General features: G+C 40.7%; 1 protein-coding gene across 1 annotated transcript in view; it reads right to left on the minus strand.

Moving 5' to 3' along the window:
- Positions 1-1,469: 1,469 nt before the first annotated feature.
- Positions 1,470-15,218, minus strand: part of b3glcta (beta 3-glucosyltransferase a) — a gene marked incomplete at its 5' end in the record, with an annotated part of 56,042 nt that continues 42,293 nt past the window's right edge. The window contains 6 exons of the mRNA XM_079165781.1: positions 1,470-1,993; positions 3,624-3,768; positions 4,653-4,772; positions 5,240-5,339; positions 11,762-11,875; positions 13,881-13,950. Coding sequence (XP_079021907.1) covers positions 1,826-1,993; positions 3,624-3,768; positions 4,653-4,772; positions 5,240-5,339; positions 11,762-11,875; positions 13,881-13,950 — 717 coding nt within the window. The 3' untranslated portion in view covers positions 1,470-1,825. The remainder of the gene's footprint in view (positions 1,994-3,623; positions 3,769-4,652; positions 4,773-5,239; positions 5,340-11,761; positions 11,876-13,880; positions 13,951-15,218) is intronic.

Consider the following 15,218-nt stretch of genomic DNA (forward strand, 5'->3'; position numbering starts at 1 on the left):
TTCTTTGAATTACTTGTCATCTTTCTTCTGAGGGGGTGGAGTGCATAACCTCAGCATTTCTAAAAAAAACCTCTTAGCTGAACAGGAAATACAAATGTTATTTTGGAGGGAATACAGTGCTACACTCATCTTACTGTTTCAGTGTTTTGGACAAGGATTAAAGCGTAAAATTCAACACCAGACAAAGTCTAACCCGACTGGGATGTTGTTGCTGACACGCTAGAAATATCGGCAGAGCAAGCATGTTGTGTGGACCTACTTAGAATTACTCAGAGGATTTCCCTCAGTGCAAAGTACTGTCTTACCACCACTCATCACTCCATGTGTGGGTGAGTCCCACTAGGACTTTAACTTGTTTCCAGCAAATAGGTTACAATTCATAGGTGTGTGAGGAGATGTCTGCTTGACTTATTACACATGCTTCAAACGCCCGAGGCTAATAGACTTTTCATGAACTCGAGCTGGCCGACTGTGCTATTAGGACAGGGTAAATTTAGCATCACAATTCTCCCTGTCTAAGAGTACTAGAGAAACATCTTCTGTATCACAGTATGTCTTTCACGAACTGACAGTAATGCGTTTTTCCACATTAACATTTCAAATTTTCATTAGTTCAGTGTAATGAATATCAAGCCTTTCATAATCCAGGGAACAAGTACCAACTGTAACGTGACCCAATATCCCCCCGGGGATCAACATAGTATTTGTGATTCTGATCCTCAAGTTTTCTAAAGCTTTTGCCACCATAAGAAAACAGCCACCTCCATTTATGTTTGTGAGAATGATACATTATAGCTGCAAATTCCTTTTATTGAGATGGCAAACAGCTAGGAGAAAGGTTTAATTCTTCAACCCAAGCTCAAGGTCTTTGAAAGACCTCTCATAATGTTTAGCAACTCATTGAGTCTGCCAAATAATTATCGAAGACAATTCGTTTTGTGAAAAACAAAGATTATTGATGTTGATAAAAAACAATTTCAACCTCATACCTCAGGATATCAGCTAATGTTTTACAAGCAATTGTGTCTTTGAAATGATGCTCCTTTTTAGTTCCTGCAACTCTCAAAGAGAGCCGAAAGAAACAGATGGTCTAAGGCCAAAAATGTAATGAGGGTGTCAGGGTGAGTCTAAAGTAAAGGTAAGACGTTTATCTGCCCGAGCAGCAGTTGGACCCATTTAAAGGCTACATGTTGGGAGTAATTACAAACCTTCAGCATACTTTAGAGAGCTTTAATGCCTTTTAGCTGCACTAAACAGTCTGTGTTTCACCATCTTAGTCATAGCCTCAATGAACCTTTACATTTATACATTACTGGTTTGAATCCTATAATAAGCCTCCAATGAAATAGAAAAGCAAAAAACAATTCAATCTCAATTCTATACTTTTATGCCAAAATAGAGCACATTGTACAGCATTAGTGAGCCTTTTTTTAAAGATACAGTATCTCCCAGAGAAGCAGATTCTCCTTTGTAAGGTTCAGATTATTCATATGATATAAATATCCACATATTATATCCATGTTTCCAAAATAACATTAACCTCAACATGCATCTCAGCCATGAAGACACTCACAGATTAAGTCGTAGACACACGCTCGCACGGTCCCTCTAAACAACAGTTCGACATCAACAATACAAAAACAATTATATCTGTGAAGAACAATGTTTCAGTTCCATTAATTATACACACACACACACACACACACACACACACACACACACACACACACACACTCACACTCACACTCACACACACACACACACACACACACACACACACACACACACACACACACACACACACACACACACGTGCTTATAATGATTATAACTCCGTCTTAGCGTTCTCATTAAGTCCATCCGAAGCTTTTGCCCTCAAGTCATCCTTAAGCCATTTGTTGTAAACAGCAATGGGGTCGATGTTCCAGTGTTTATGGAAAGAGATGGGCACCTGGTGTGCCAAGAAGTCTCTGGCATAGTCCTCTGGGCGTGCCTGAAAGGTAAGATTAAGTACAGTCATTTATTTGGAAGCAGCCACAAGAGACTGCGTGCAAGTGCTGCAGAGAGCAACAGTGAAGGCATGAAGGTATAAGTTTATGTTGAAAACTGAGCAACTGAAACTATTGTGTGTTTAGAGATGAAATTCAACCACACACGAGTAACCGTATTAATAAGTTGTAACAATAGGCCCTTTTCACGGCAGCCAGTTTGACATGTCACTGCAGGGTAAACATAGGTGTAATCAATAACATTAGTTATGGCCCTCTTCCATTTAGGCTCTGCTTTTATGCACTTTGGCTCACTGGAATGGCTGTGACACACAAATTAGAAGAGGACCATAGTTAATTTGATCAATTACGCCTGAGTTTACCCGGCTATGACATGCTGTGAAAAGGGCCTTTTTGTTGATTTTATTGGCTGAGTATCTGTCACAATAGACTAAAAATTCAATGTATTGATTTGTCAACAAAAATCTGGTATCTTAATAAAAGTCCTTCACACTCACAGTGCACTCACATCTCTGCTTATTAGCACTCCAAGCCAGACTGTGTGAGTGTGCATTTCAATCAATTTTCTTACAGAACTCATTTTGACCCGTCATAGAAGGAAAATCTCAAGTGTGGTTTGTAATAAAATTAATGATGGATGATTTCCTTTGAGCTGCTTCAGTTGCTGGCTCATTGTGACACTGCCATGGCAAACTGGGACACTTGAATAGAGCAGAGCCATTGTTAATGTTATGAGTAACACATGTGCTTTTCCAGCTATGATGAAGTCAAAATGTCTCAGACACATACTTAACAATACGTCCTGAAAGGGTTAACATATGGATGCCCATTCAGATCAATCATTCAAAGTAATTACACCCATATTAATTGATATAGAGCTATGATATCATTGCACAGCGTTTTTAACCTTCACAAAACCAATCCTGCAACCATCTTGAGTCGTCCAATGATGTGCATAGTAGCAAGTTATACCCTCGGGAATCTTTTCCATCTTTACCATCCATCCTGTGTGACGTGAATGTGACATGATGCCGCAATTACATTGTGTCAGCAGAAGGGTTAGAGCTGGAAAATCCTCACGTAACTGCAAGCTTTGCAGTCATTTTTTTTTTTTATCCTGTTTGCCAGATGGGAGATACGGTGGCTGTCAGAAATTCACGATATCTCCAAGGTAAAATTACAAGTACCGCAAAGCGGTCTAAGATATGACTTAAACGCTGCATAAGCAGGGGTCGAATCAGCTGGAAAAACTGAAAACACCTGTGAGGGCTCCTGAACATCAGATACCAGCCAGTTTTGTTGTCGACTACCAATAAGATAGAGGTTTCCATCTGTCTCAGGATGATGAGTCTGTAAAAGCTGTGATGAAATCTGACTTTCTCTGCAGTACATTCGTTTAAAGGCATCACAAATCTCACTGCAACATTTCTCCTTGAACTGAACAGGCACTGAAGAGAAGATGATTTGTCACCGAGCTCAAGAAAAGTATTTCCAGTAAATATTTGGATTGGATTTCATTCCAAAAGAAAATAAGCCATATCAATCCCACCAACAGTGGTACAAATACACACAGACGGAGACACAAAGAATATATTGTAACAGTGTGACGACAACCTGGTGGAAGAGTGGACTGTGTGTGACGGGAAGTCCGACGGCATTGAGGCACATTCCCAGCACCATGTCATCCGGCGCGTCATTGCTGTAGCACTTGCAGCCGCTGTCAAGAAGTCGGACCACAGCCTCCCTGCTGAACACCATACTGCAGCAGCACAGAGACGGACATCACCAATGTTAAAATAGATACATGGGACGGCTGATTTTTAGCTGCACCGTAAATGATCAGTTTGGCAGCAAATGTTGGAAATGGCCAGAAAATAACAAGTATATCTTTCAGCTGTCATCTTGTTCAGCATGCTTATTTCACTCAGTCACAGAGGGGCGACAGTGTAAGTGAGTGAGACTGAAAATCAAGCTGAGAGGGAGATATGGTTTGATATGGTGTGAATCAGCTCTGCACAACAATGATGTGACATCTCTTTGGAAAGAGACCCAATTACACTTGAAAAAACAAATCTTGGGTTGCCAAAAAAAAAAAAGAAATATCACTCATCTCCACTTATAACAGTTATTAGAAGATATCACTTTTGAGAAAACTGGCAGTTGCAGTGCTGTAAAGTGTCACAGAGACTGAAGTGTCCGTAAATAGTTCCTCACGGAGCTCACTCACAGCCCAAGATGTGTCTGTTGCACAGCTTCCCTCCAGCACTGACAGCTCACATGCAACTTGTGCTTATTGCCCACTTCTTCTTGCATGCAATAACACAAATATCGGCCCTTTGGAATTATTATATTAGTCCTATATGTTGTCTTGCAGTTTGTATAATGTAGTGTGAATATTAAGCATCGACTCCCTATCTTGTCTTATCAACCGTTTGCTGTATTTTGCGGTGATTCCATATTTTTATTGAGTGTCTTTTATGCAGCCTGCAAACCACGATGTCCCTTAAGGAAGCAACACACGTTTAAACTGAACTGAAACGGTTTATCAGTAAATTACAGATTACAGGTTTTCCATTACATATTTTACAGTCCCTCCGCCGCCTCTGTATCTTTCATCATTATTCCCCGAGCGGAGATACTCACCCTCCACCTCCCGTGATGTAGCTGTAGCCGCCTTGGCTCAGGCCGTAGCCGTACCTCTCCCCTAGACACACTGGTTCAGAGGGGTTGTAACAGCTCAGCAAGACTTGCAGTCGGGAGAGGCTGAAGGAAGCACAGATCAAACTCATCCTGCGCTCATAATCATTATACACAAATGCCCGCGCCGTACACACATATGAAACCGTCCATTTAGAAGGTGAAAGAACTGCTGTCCCTCATGCACCATTACACATCCAGGGGCTTCCACATAAAGGGGCAACCTGACAGATATATAGCTAGTGAAGCCAGCCGGACTTCGATTTATGCACCGAGCTTTTCAGATGTTCGACAAGATGGTAATATCTCTGGAACTCATTTTCCCAAAATGACTTCATTCTTTCACTCGGCAGACCTTTTCATGGCTGTGAGACAGAATCTGTTACAAAATGTATGAGTAAATGTCACTCAAACTCGGAGAAACATGAAAGCATGGCATTTAAAGAATGAGATGCTGTGTCCCAGTTGAGAAAAAAAAAAGAAGGTGAAGAAACGCCACGTTGAAAACTCATTTCCAGATGATGAAAATCTACCTGATAAGTGTGTCATCATCCACGACAAGGAGCCACTTGGTGTCCGGGACAGCGCCGCTTAGAAATCTTTGAAGGATTGCAAAAGTTTTCCCGCAGTGGCCTGCAAAAAGAGACATGCTATCAATACACTGGCCTGTACGACTTAATCACATATTGACCATGTGCTGTATTCTGGTTTACAAAGATAAATGACCCTGCCGTGGTAAGAAAAAAACACACTTGGCATAAGCAGGTATTTACATGCGCACACACGCGCCTGCATACGCACAAATACATACGGAGGAACAGGAGTCGTAAATTACGCTAATGCTTATGGATTTGGAAGCTAAACAACTGTCACAATTACTAACTAAGAAAACAGCAACATTATACTGAGGAGAAGACATTACATAAGACAACAGCTTCGATGCCTGATGAGAAAAAAAACAAACATTAGATGTGACCGATAGTGTTTAAAGCAATATGAAAACAACAATTTGTTAATTAGACTTTCGTTCTCTTGAAAGGAGCCTTTGAGGAGGCGATACAAATGAGCGCGACTACGGAGCCCAAACCTAATAAGGATGCAGTACATTTGCAACTTTCGCTTCTATTTTAGCATGAACTTGACAGTTGCATGCTTTACAAGTTACAAAGTAGCGGTTCTGCATTCTCCTCAAGGACACCTCAAAAGCATTCGGGGCTGTAGGCGGACACCTCAGCCACACTGCAGTGATAAAACAAGTGTCAAACATTAAAAAGGGGCAAAAATGACTTTGCCACCTTGTTAAGATTCATATTGTACAGCATGAAAGAAAATCCCTCCAATGCAAGGATGTGTCCTCCAGAGCTTTGTGAGCAGAGAGAAAGCTGTTGTCTACATTCTGGCATCTCAAAGACATAATAAGGTATGTTTCGCCAGGCAGATCAAAATTTTACTCTGGCATGTTTGACATGACTGCCAGATGGAACAAAATGTTCTGCCAACTCCCAAAAACAAAAACAGTGACGTGGTAGTACACAACACGGAACCATAAGAGATATTCTCATCAGAATCCCAATATCTGCGCACCATCAGGGCTGAGACATGGAAATCCCTGGTGGCAAGCATCACAAAGAATACTGAGACCGTACTGTTTTATTTATAAGGCACCCACGGTGTTTTTTTCCGAGTATCTGAATATAGAATAAGTAAGGACACCTTGAACCGCTGACAGGAATAAAATCCCAAAATTCACTTTTAGAGGCAGATTTCCATACAAGCCTGGTAATCGTATTTCTAGTTGGAGGAGGTTAGTGAGCGCCGTTCCGGGGCATGGAAAGATGCAGTATCTATCATTACAATGTCGGCACAAAAAAAAAGAGACCTACCACTGCTACGTTTACTTGAGCATAAAGCTCCTCAGAAGTGTCTTCCATATACCGGGTCTTCTCCCGGAATAAGACACTTGACCATGAATAGCTGAGTATTTACTTGATTAAATTCCTACGCCATTTTCCCATTTCAAGCTCTTGCATCACCCTCACTTGCTCGGTCTTGACTGTATCAAAAAACTTGCAACCTCAGACTGTTGAGTTTATTTTTCCACTTTCAAAATATATATATATATACAGTATATACTTTTTGTGTTTTTACCAGACTTCATATTTCTTTGTGACTACAGATGGCAGCGCCATTACCCAGACCGTTTTTGAATGGGGTCCAAGCTTTATACCGGAGGCAACCAAGTGAATGTATTCTTTTTGGTTAAACTAGACTGTAGGTCAGTTTTCTTTATGTTTCATGCATAGTATGTATCTCTCCGTTTAAAATGGATGAGCTAAATAATAGCTATTAGCTAAGGTCTGACCATTCTCTTCAAAATATACGGAAATATTGTATTTTACAAGCCTACATTAGTGCTATAGTCAAAGCGCTGGCAAGTCAGTGGAATCAATGAAGTCAGTGGAAGGTGAAAAAATATAGGATAATGTGGGTGACCACAGATTCCTGACATATTGATGCCCGTTGACTGTTGAGTCAAGCAGCAACTATTACCAAAAGTCCTGAGGTCACGGAGGAACAGAAAGGGCTCAAAAAAGAGGAAGTAAATATGTATGTCCCGACTTTATCTCAATTCTAGTCTGATAATTGATTGGTATCATGTGGGTATTCGGCACCGAGGGATAGATAAAACTGCTCATTTTTCATTTGACCTCAGCCATGTATCATTTTAGTGCATGCTTATCTGATTAGCAGAGTGGCGAGTGGCTTTACCTCACCCCTACGTGACTGACTCCATTGCATATGTGTTTTCAAATATACGGTATAGTACAAATGAGATTTTCTGTTGACATGGCGCTGTTTAATCAAAGGTCATTCATCTTTAAAACCTCCCTTTTTCTATACACCTGAATCACACCCCTGTCCATCATCCTGTCCGTATTCCAGGATGGAAATTAAGAGTGCTTTGTTTGATTGACAGTACGCATAGTTACTAAACTGAAAGTAGCTTCAGTATCTGGCTGCTTACCAAACTACAGAAAATCCCCCCGCTTTGATGATGGCATCGTGGATTGCTGCCAAACTTCCAACACTCAATTGTTGCCTCTCGGAAAGTAAAACTCCTGGCATGCAGTGGAAGGCAAAATTAGAGGAAAAGACTTCAGTAACAGCATCATTTATTGGTTGAAAGGAGCAGAGCCGTGGCTTTCTCTGGTGTGAGACATCAAACTCGCAAGCAACTCTCAGTGCTCTGGGCTAGGTAACGTGTCGACTTATGCAAATGAGCAGGTTTGAGAAGCCGGACAACTTGCACTTGATTTCTTTTTTTATCTGTCATGGCATAACCAGCTGTCAGCCTGCCAGCTTGGGAGTAAGCAAACCGTGAATGGGAGCACACATCACCTGTTGTGCCCAGTATCTGCAGCGTGGGGCACAATATCATGACCAACATCAACTAAACATCTGGATTATTAATGATGCTCTGCTTAATGGGAAAGAATAGAAGACCATTGAACATATCTTTGGGTCAGAATAGGTTCCCGGTTTATCTACGCACTAGAGCTGCAACTATGAGTCAGTTAATCGATTCATTCGCTAGTTCCACATTGTCAAATATGAGGATTTGATTCTTTTTTCTATCTATATATTAAATCAGAGTAAACTTAAAGGGGACATATCATGAAAAATACCTTTTTCAGTGCTTGTGCACATACATATGGGTAGCCGGAGTGCCGACCATCCCCACAAACTGTGAAATAAGACAAGCCAGTCAGCGTCTTTGTGGGCTGCAATGGATCAGAAAACATGTGATTCAACAAGCCAATCAGATGTGGCTCCTCTTCCTATGTCACACGCATTAGAATGTACCACCCCCCACGGCTTGAGAACTACCTTTGTAAAGGTGCACCTTGCACAAAGTCAGTTAAGGGAGGCTTAACTAGAGTCGTTAAAGAGGGTGAATACAGGAATATTCAGACAGACGTAGACAGATGTAAGAAAATAAGCATGTAAACATGTTCATTTTTATGTCAGATTTACAGTAACAATAATGAAAATGATTGTTATTGCATCCCTTATCGAATGCAATCTACTTCAACAGCTCTCCATGTATGACCATTTTCTAGGCTTCAGATAGCGTTGTTGTACTGGACGTTATTATATTCTCAGCCTGTTATGTGTGTAAATGCAGGTGAACTGGACATTCTTTCTGTATAATTATTATTCTGACAACCACCAATGGGATGAAAACCATGCAATGGGTAGGTCAATATAATACACCAATTAATAAAAGAAATAGGAAAAGGCAAACAATAAAGCAGCCAGGGTTTAATGACGTATTTAAACCACGAGGCTCTATTAGGTCTATCCCTGCACAGTATGAACATGTTCCCACATACAATGAACCCGAACCATTCACTGTGTCGTAACATCTTTAATCATTTCTTAGGGTCAAAAGTGGCCTGACTTCAAACAATTACACATGTAGTGATGATGTAGGGATGCATTAGAAGCAGGAGAGAGGCCCTGTGGTGGCCTCTGGGATTTTATAGTCACCTCCAACTTTACACTGTAGGTCTGCCATCTCGAGAGGCTCTGCAGTCATGATTCTACTTTCATGAGATGCGTCCGTAAGGTCAGTGGTTGCAGCAATGGTGTAAACAAAACATTTGCATTTACTGGTGGCATTTTACCACCAGATACGGAGGAGACATAACAAGCAGCAGGCTGGACAAAAGACAGATTGTCTTGCTCTTCACAGAACAACAATATCTCGTCGCAGAGTGAAACTCCTCCATCCCTGCTGATCCCCGCTGCTGTCTTGTGGTTAGCTGACGGGGGTAACATCGTTCTGAATGTGACATTGAGGTGTGACGTAAAGGTTTGAAATCAGATTTGAGCAGCTGGGGCCGAGACGCATCTCCAGAAATCTGATCAAACTTTCTTAAATCAGATGGTCCATGTGGATATTTCCCATGAACATTTGATTTCAAAGAATCCAATGTGATTACTTCAGTGATGATCCAGTAGTATGCCTGAAATCTAAGAGCATTGACAATTGGTGCACGAACTACCTGTAGTTCAGAGTCGGGAAGGCAAAGGAGCTGGTGGTGGATTTGTTACAGAGCAGGAAGCAGCTGAGACCTGTCACTATCCACGGCGAGGTGGAGATGAGGCGGCCCTCATGCACGGGGGTTGCATATCAACAACAAACTGGACAGATAACAGAGTGGCTTTACAAGGAAAGGTTGACTTTTATTCTCGACGAGGCTCGGCTCTGCAAGAGACTAGTCCGCATGTTCCTGCGAGTAGTTTGCATCAGTCACTGCCTCAATGCAAAGAGGCCCTTGTTAAATATCGGAGCTGCCTGCAGACAGAACCTGAAGAGACTAAACAAGACTCTTGAACAACAACCCCCACCAGTTGGCTGAAAGCGGCTACAGCCTATGCTATGCATCATCTCATTAAGGTGCAACATAAGAGGTCTAAGGTCCTGTAAAATAGCCAAAGTGGCCTCTGGCACAGGCAACCAGAAGAGACGCAGAGATCTACTGCCGTCTTTGCAAGCTACCCTGGACTGCTTTGAGCGGTTGATGTTCTCATACTTGTTTCTGTTTATTATTCATTATGGATTTCTCGCGTCTAGCATTTCCCTCGGGAAAAGCTGAAGGATTCACCAGGCTCTCCCAGCTGCCGATTGCGTTTTCCTTCTCTGTTCCAGGATTTCCCATTCAGCCATACCCCGCGCACATATATCAAGATCCACTGTGGGCTTTGTTTTCTTGTTTTCTTTGCTTCTTGATTTCAACTTACTTTTGAGTTGGTGTAAAAATAAATACTATAAGATACATGTTCTGTACTTGCTTGTTCCTATACATGTGACAACATGTTTTTTGTGTCTGCACCATTACATGAAACATAAATATTGAAGATGTCTTTTGCATCGTTTAAAAATATTTTTTCTCAAACTTCTATTCTGTTAGATGATATTAACACTTAATTAATAATGATGGATGTGGATTTGAAGGAATAGTTTGACAATATGGGAAATGCTCTCACCGGCTTAATAAAATAAATTTCAACGAGAATATGTGCACCGCTGTCATGTGTGTAGAAACTAATCTAACTCAGCATAGAGACTGGAAACGGGGGGAAACAGCCCATATAACTCTCGAGAAACGTGTTTCAAAATTGACAAGCTATTCCTTTAAAACAACACTTTAAAAGGTGTGTTTCAAAAATGTCTGGTTAAAAATCAATTGAGAATTAAAGTGATGAGCATTTATAGAGTGACTTTCTATTCTCCTGAACATGAAGCGCTTTACACTACATGTCAACATTGACACACACACATCGATACACCGATAGCAGAGGCTGCCATTCACGCTCACTCACACGCTGATGGCACAGCCTTCGGGTGCAATTTGAGGTTCAGTATCTTGCCCAAGGACACTTTGACATGCGAGCTGGAGGAGCCGCGGATCGACCCGTCGGTCTTCCGATTAGTGGACGACCCACTCTCCCTCCTGAGCCCCAAACGCCCCACAAAAACATATTATCACCAGCTCTTAACCAAACAAATATCTGGAGCAAACATTTCATTAAATACGGACAGTCCTGCAATTCAGCAGTGGATGTTGGCCAAGCTTCAGGTGAGTAAATGTGCAGTTTATAGCTCTCAGAGAGAAGCTCTTCACACTCAAGAACAAACTGAAGGCACCGGTCCATTTATCAACTCAGAATTATTCGGGGAAACATAAAAGAAGGCGTGCAATAGTTTGAAAAGATACCAACACAATTGACAAAAATGTCAAATAAAGGTTCAACCTTGGTTTGACATTTCGTGTAGCTTTTGATTTAAAGACGATTTTATTGGCATCCCCTTTGAAAAAGTAGTCCACTCGCTGAGCACGGAGATGAAAAAGAAATCGTACATAGCAATGGTCTGATAGTAAAAAAGCTATAAAGAAATAACAGACCTTAGCATGCCGTTATTGACCAATCAGAATCGAGTACTCATCAGAGCTGTGTCATCAAAAGCCTGCAAAGGGAGCACTTACCTCTTTCAGTATTCGGGACTCCTAAATTAATGGTTGGTATTGAAGGATCAGCATGGTCACTGTAGTACTCTAAAAAGAAGGCATCCTTTTCCCAAGTCTTCTTTATCACTGGAACTAAAGCAAAAGGGAGAAAAATCAATAGTGTTCACCAAGTTTCACCACAAGCAGACCTCTGGTTCTGTGCAAATGATTATTTCATATGTATGGCTATACGTTGCTTCTCTGATGCTTCTTCCTGTCAACAGAAAGGTTGATTTATTTAGTCTTTAATCAACCCACCTTGTTGAAAGGTTCCAGATAACTAAGACACGAAAACAGACCTCGGTATTATGTGTATGACACAGATACAGTGTGGAGTGTACGACACCTTTTGTCATTTGAGTAATTCAAGTTTAAATACGTTTAAATCCTTGCCACTTAATGTTCCATTTGTGTTATTAATGGTTAAAATCACAAAACCTTTACATCCTGTAAAAAAAAAAAGCACTCTCTGCAGTTGCAGCAGTTTTTTCTCTCCCCCCCCCCGACAGTTTTCCAGTAGATTTGATTGGAACCTGACTGATGAGATCTGGAGGTTTTGTGATGAGTTTCTGGGTTGTTGAGGCGAGAGTGTACGCGGGCTGAGAAACACAGAATACCCGGAGATTCACAGCAGCAGCTCGAGGCTGTGTTCAACTCTCATAAATCAACAAAAGTGAATCAGAGTGGCATATCGAACACTGAAAGAATGAACCAAAGAAGAACAAAAGTTGGGTTGGCTGGCCTTCGCTTCGTTTTAAGGCTCTGAACTGAACTCATGAAGAAAAGGAAAGACAATTAAGTGCTAAATATCGCCACATATACCAAAAGTGCATCATGCAGGTCAGAGGTTTACTGCCTGTCGTACTGTAGCAGACAATCAATAGATGTTAAGGATCAGTTTGAAAACACATTAAAACATGCTGCCAACCCACACATCTTCCAACTACACAACCAACACGTGGAAAGCAAAACTTCATTTCAGACTACTGGTACTGAGTTACAGAAGGACACAAGATACTTTTTAAAATTCCTTTTAAGCAAATGGTGACTGTACTTAGTATTTCGGTACAAATGTACCAAATGAATGTACTATATTACTACACTACATTGTACTATTCAACATGCATGTCACAACCTGCAATTGAGACTGTAATGAAGCAGAGGCACAGCACTCTTCATTTTTATACATAAGACATTTGTGTGATATGCTTTTATTGAATTGAGTATGTTTTGTCCCACGTAGGAATTACAATTTCTTTTGTTTTGGTGTTCGGGAGAATATTTGGAAAAGTGTGTTGTGTGCGGATTTGATACAATAAAACCCAACAAATCTCTCAGCTACCATAAAAAGAAAATAACAGAAAAACTCTGCAACCACATCAGATTGTAAGAGACCTTTCTTTTTCCAACTCTAATTTCTAAATAGATGACTGCGCCTTTTCATGTCCATATCATTGTTTTTGTACTACTGTGTATAATCACTACAGATAAAGAAGAAGAAGCACTTAGTGACATTGTAAATGAAATACGAGGCTATTTCATGTCTTTAGCTTCTTGATCTAAGCTAACCGTTGATACATAAATCTGATATTCATTTCATCTTGAAACAGATGATGGCAGCTTGCCAGAGGAAATGGTAATTAAGGTAATTAGTGCAATTACTTTTGAGTGACACTCTTTGAATGAAGTGTACAATTTGTCTGATCCCTCTGAAATTAATCTGCAATTTGATCTGTTGACTGAACCGGCTACATTGTTATCGGGTTTAAAAGAGAAGCAGATTCACAGATAGCGTAATTTCAAGCAAGGCTTGCAAATAAACCGATTCAAATCAATAAGTCATTTCTTAATATCTGCAGGATGCAATTAGCACTCCAAATTATTTTTTTTAATAAGCCTTAATATTATCAAATCCATTCAGACATAACGGTGGAAAAATTCAATAAAAGACTCTATTGTGATGATACGCTAAAGACCTTTTATAGTCACACATTAAAACAAATCCATTACGAGTAAACAACAAGACAAAAGCACGTGCCATTTTAAAAGGAAATTGTGCATCTTTGGGGGATTCTGTAAGAGTGGGAGTGTGACTTACCTCTTTCACTGTGAAACTTCCTACACGTTTTCACAGCAACAAATATATCTTCTTTATTTACAGGCTCCCCCTTTGATGAAAACAGGAGACATGAATCAAAGAAATGCTCACATGAACATAAATCATTTATGATTACACAGAATCTATTTTACTGTGCATGCAGCTTAGCCAAATGGTTGAAATTGAGTGTTTCAGGCAATATTCAGTGTCTAAGTGATCTGTGGGAGCTGTTATCTTCAAAGTGAAATTAGAATTGGATATTTCTGTAAATTGTCTGAGGTCATCTGTCTTTGTTCTCCCTCTGAAACTACAGAAAGAGCAGCTGATAACACTGCAGCATGTGTAGAAAATGAAGGACTTTATGCTGAATTAGGTGTACGTTTGCAAAATGTAAAAGCCTTGGGAGTAAAAAGACGAGCAACAAGTGAGACAGGGAAAGATGATGATCTGTGCGCATCTCTGAGCCCTTTGTTACCACATGCAGTGCAAAACGAACGAGGCTGGACTGTTTCACAAACTCAAACAGTCACACAGAGAGATTCACTAAATCAACAACAGACAGAATGCATTAACAGCGTACGCTACATTAGAAACGTCAGCGGCTGCTGCGCAAACCATCCCTTTTCCAAGGATGTGATGTAAAGTAACGCTTGTGCCCTGATGACGCCTGAGCATCATAAAAAACACAAGTTGGAATTTAAATCAATAATGTACAAATTAGGGCAGCAACTCGTCATTCTTTTTTGTATTCATTTCCTGTTAGGAAACAGTTGTTTACTTACACATGCGGCAGTTATAGAGCAACATATTTGAGAATCTACAAATGTTGATCATACAGAACATCCAGCTACACTGACAGCACCGTCAGACAGACTCTCATCCAAGTATTACAGGACAGTGTGTACTGTAAGCAGGCTCTTTTTCTCTGTTTTCACTCATTTTATAAAAAGACTCACGTCTGATACAAATGTGTGCCTCCGTGCTGAAATGCAGAGAGCAGCAATACCACTATAGGTTTATTGCCTGAAATAAAAAGGACATGTTTTTGCTGCCTCGGCCACTTTGTTGACTTTGTTGACTGACTTGCCTCCTTGAATCTGCCACTTGAGGCTTTTGACTCTTTGTTGACACAGCGGTCCCCTGTTGGCAATTTGTCTTGCAAGTGTTTCGAAAACTGTCTGATTACGATACGTCCCCTCTTGTTTGGTCTGAATGGAAACTTCTCCCTGTGACCTTCACGATTCTCCACTGGCTGCATAAGTCTTTGTCCTATTGCTGGTCAAATGAATGCCGTTTTATGAGGATAGTGATTCCACCGGGAGGTGAAAAATGCATTAA

The sequence above is a fragment of the Pholis gunnellus genome, assembly GCF_910591455.1.
Source record: "Pholis gunnellus genome assembly, chromosome: 9".
Lineage (NCBI taxonomy): Eukaryota > Metazoa > Chordata > Actinopteri > Perciformes > Pholidae > Pholis > Pholis gunnellus.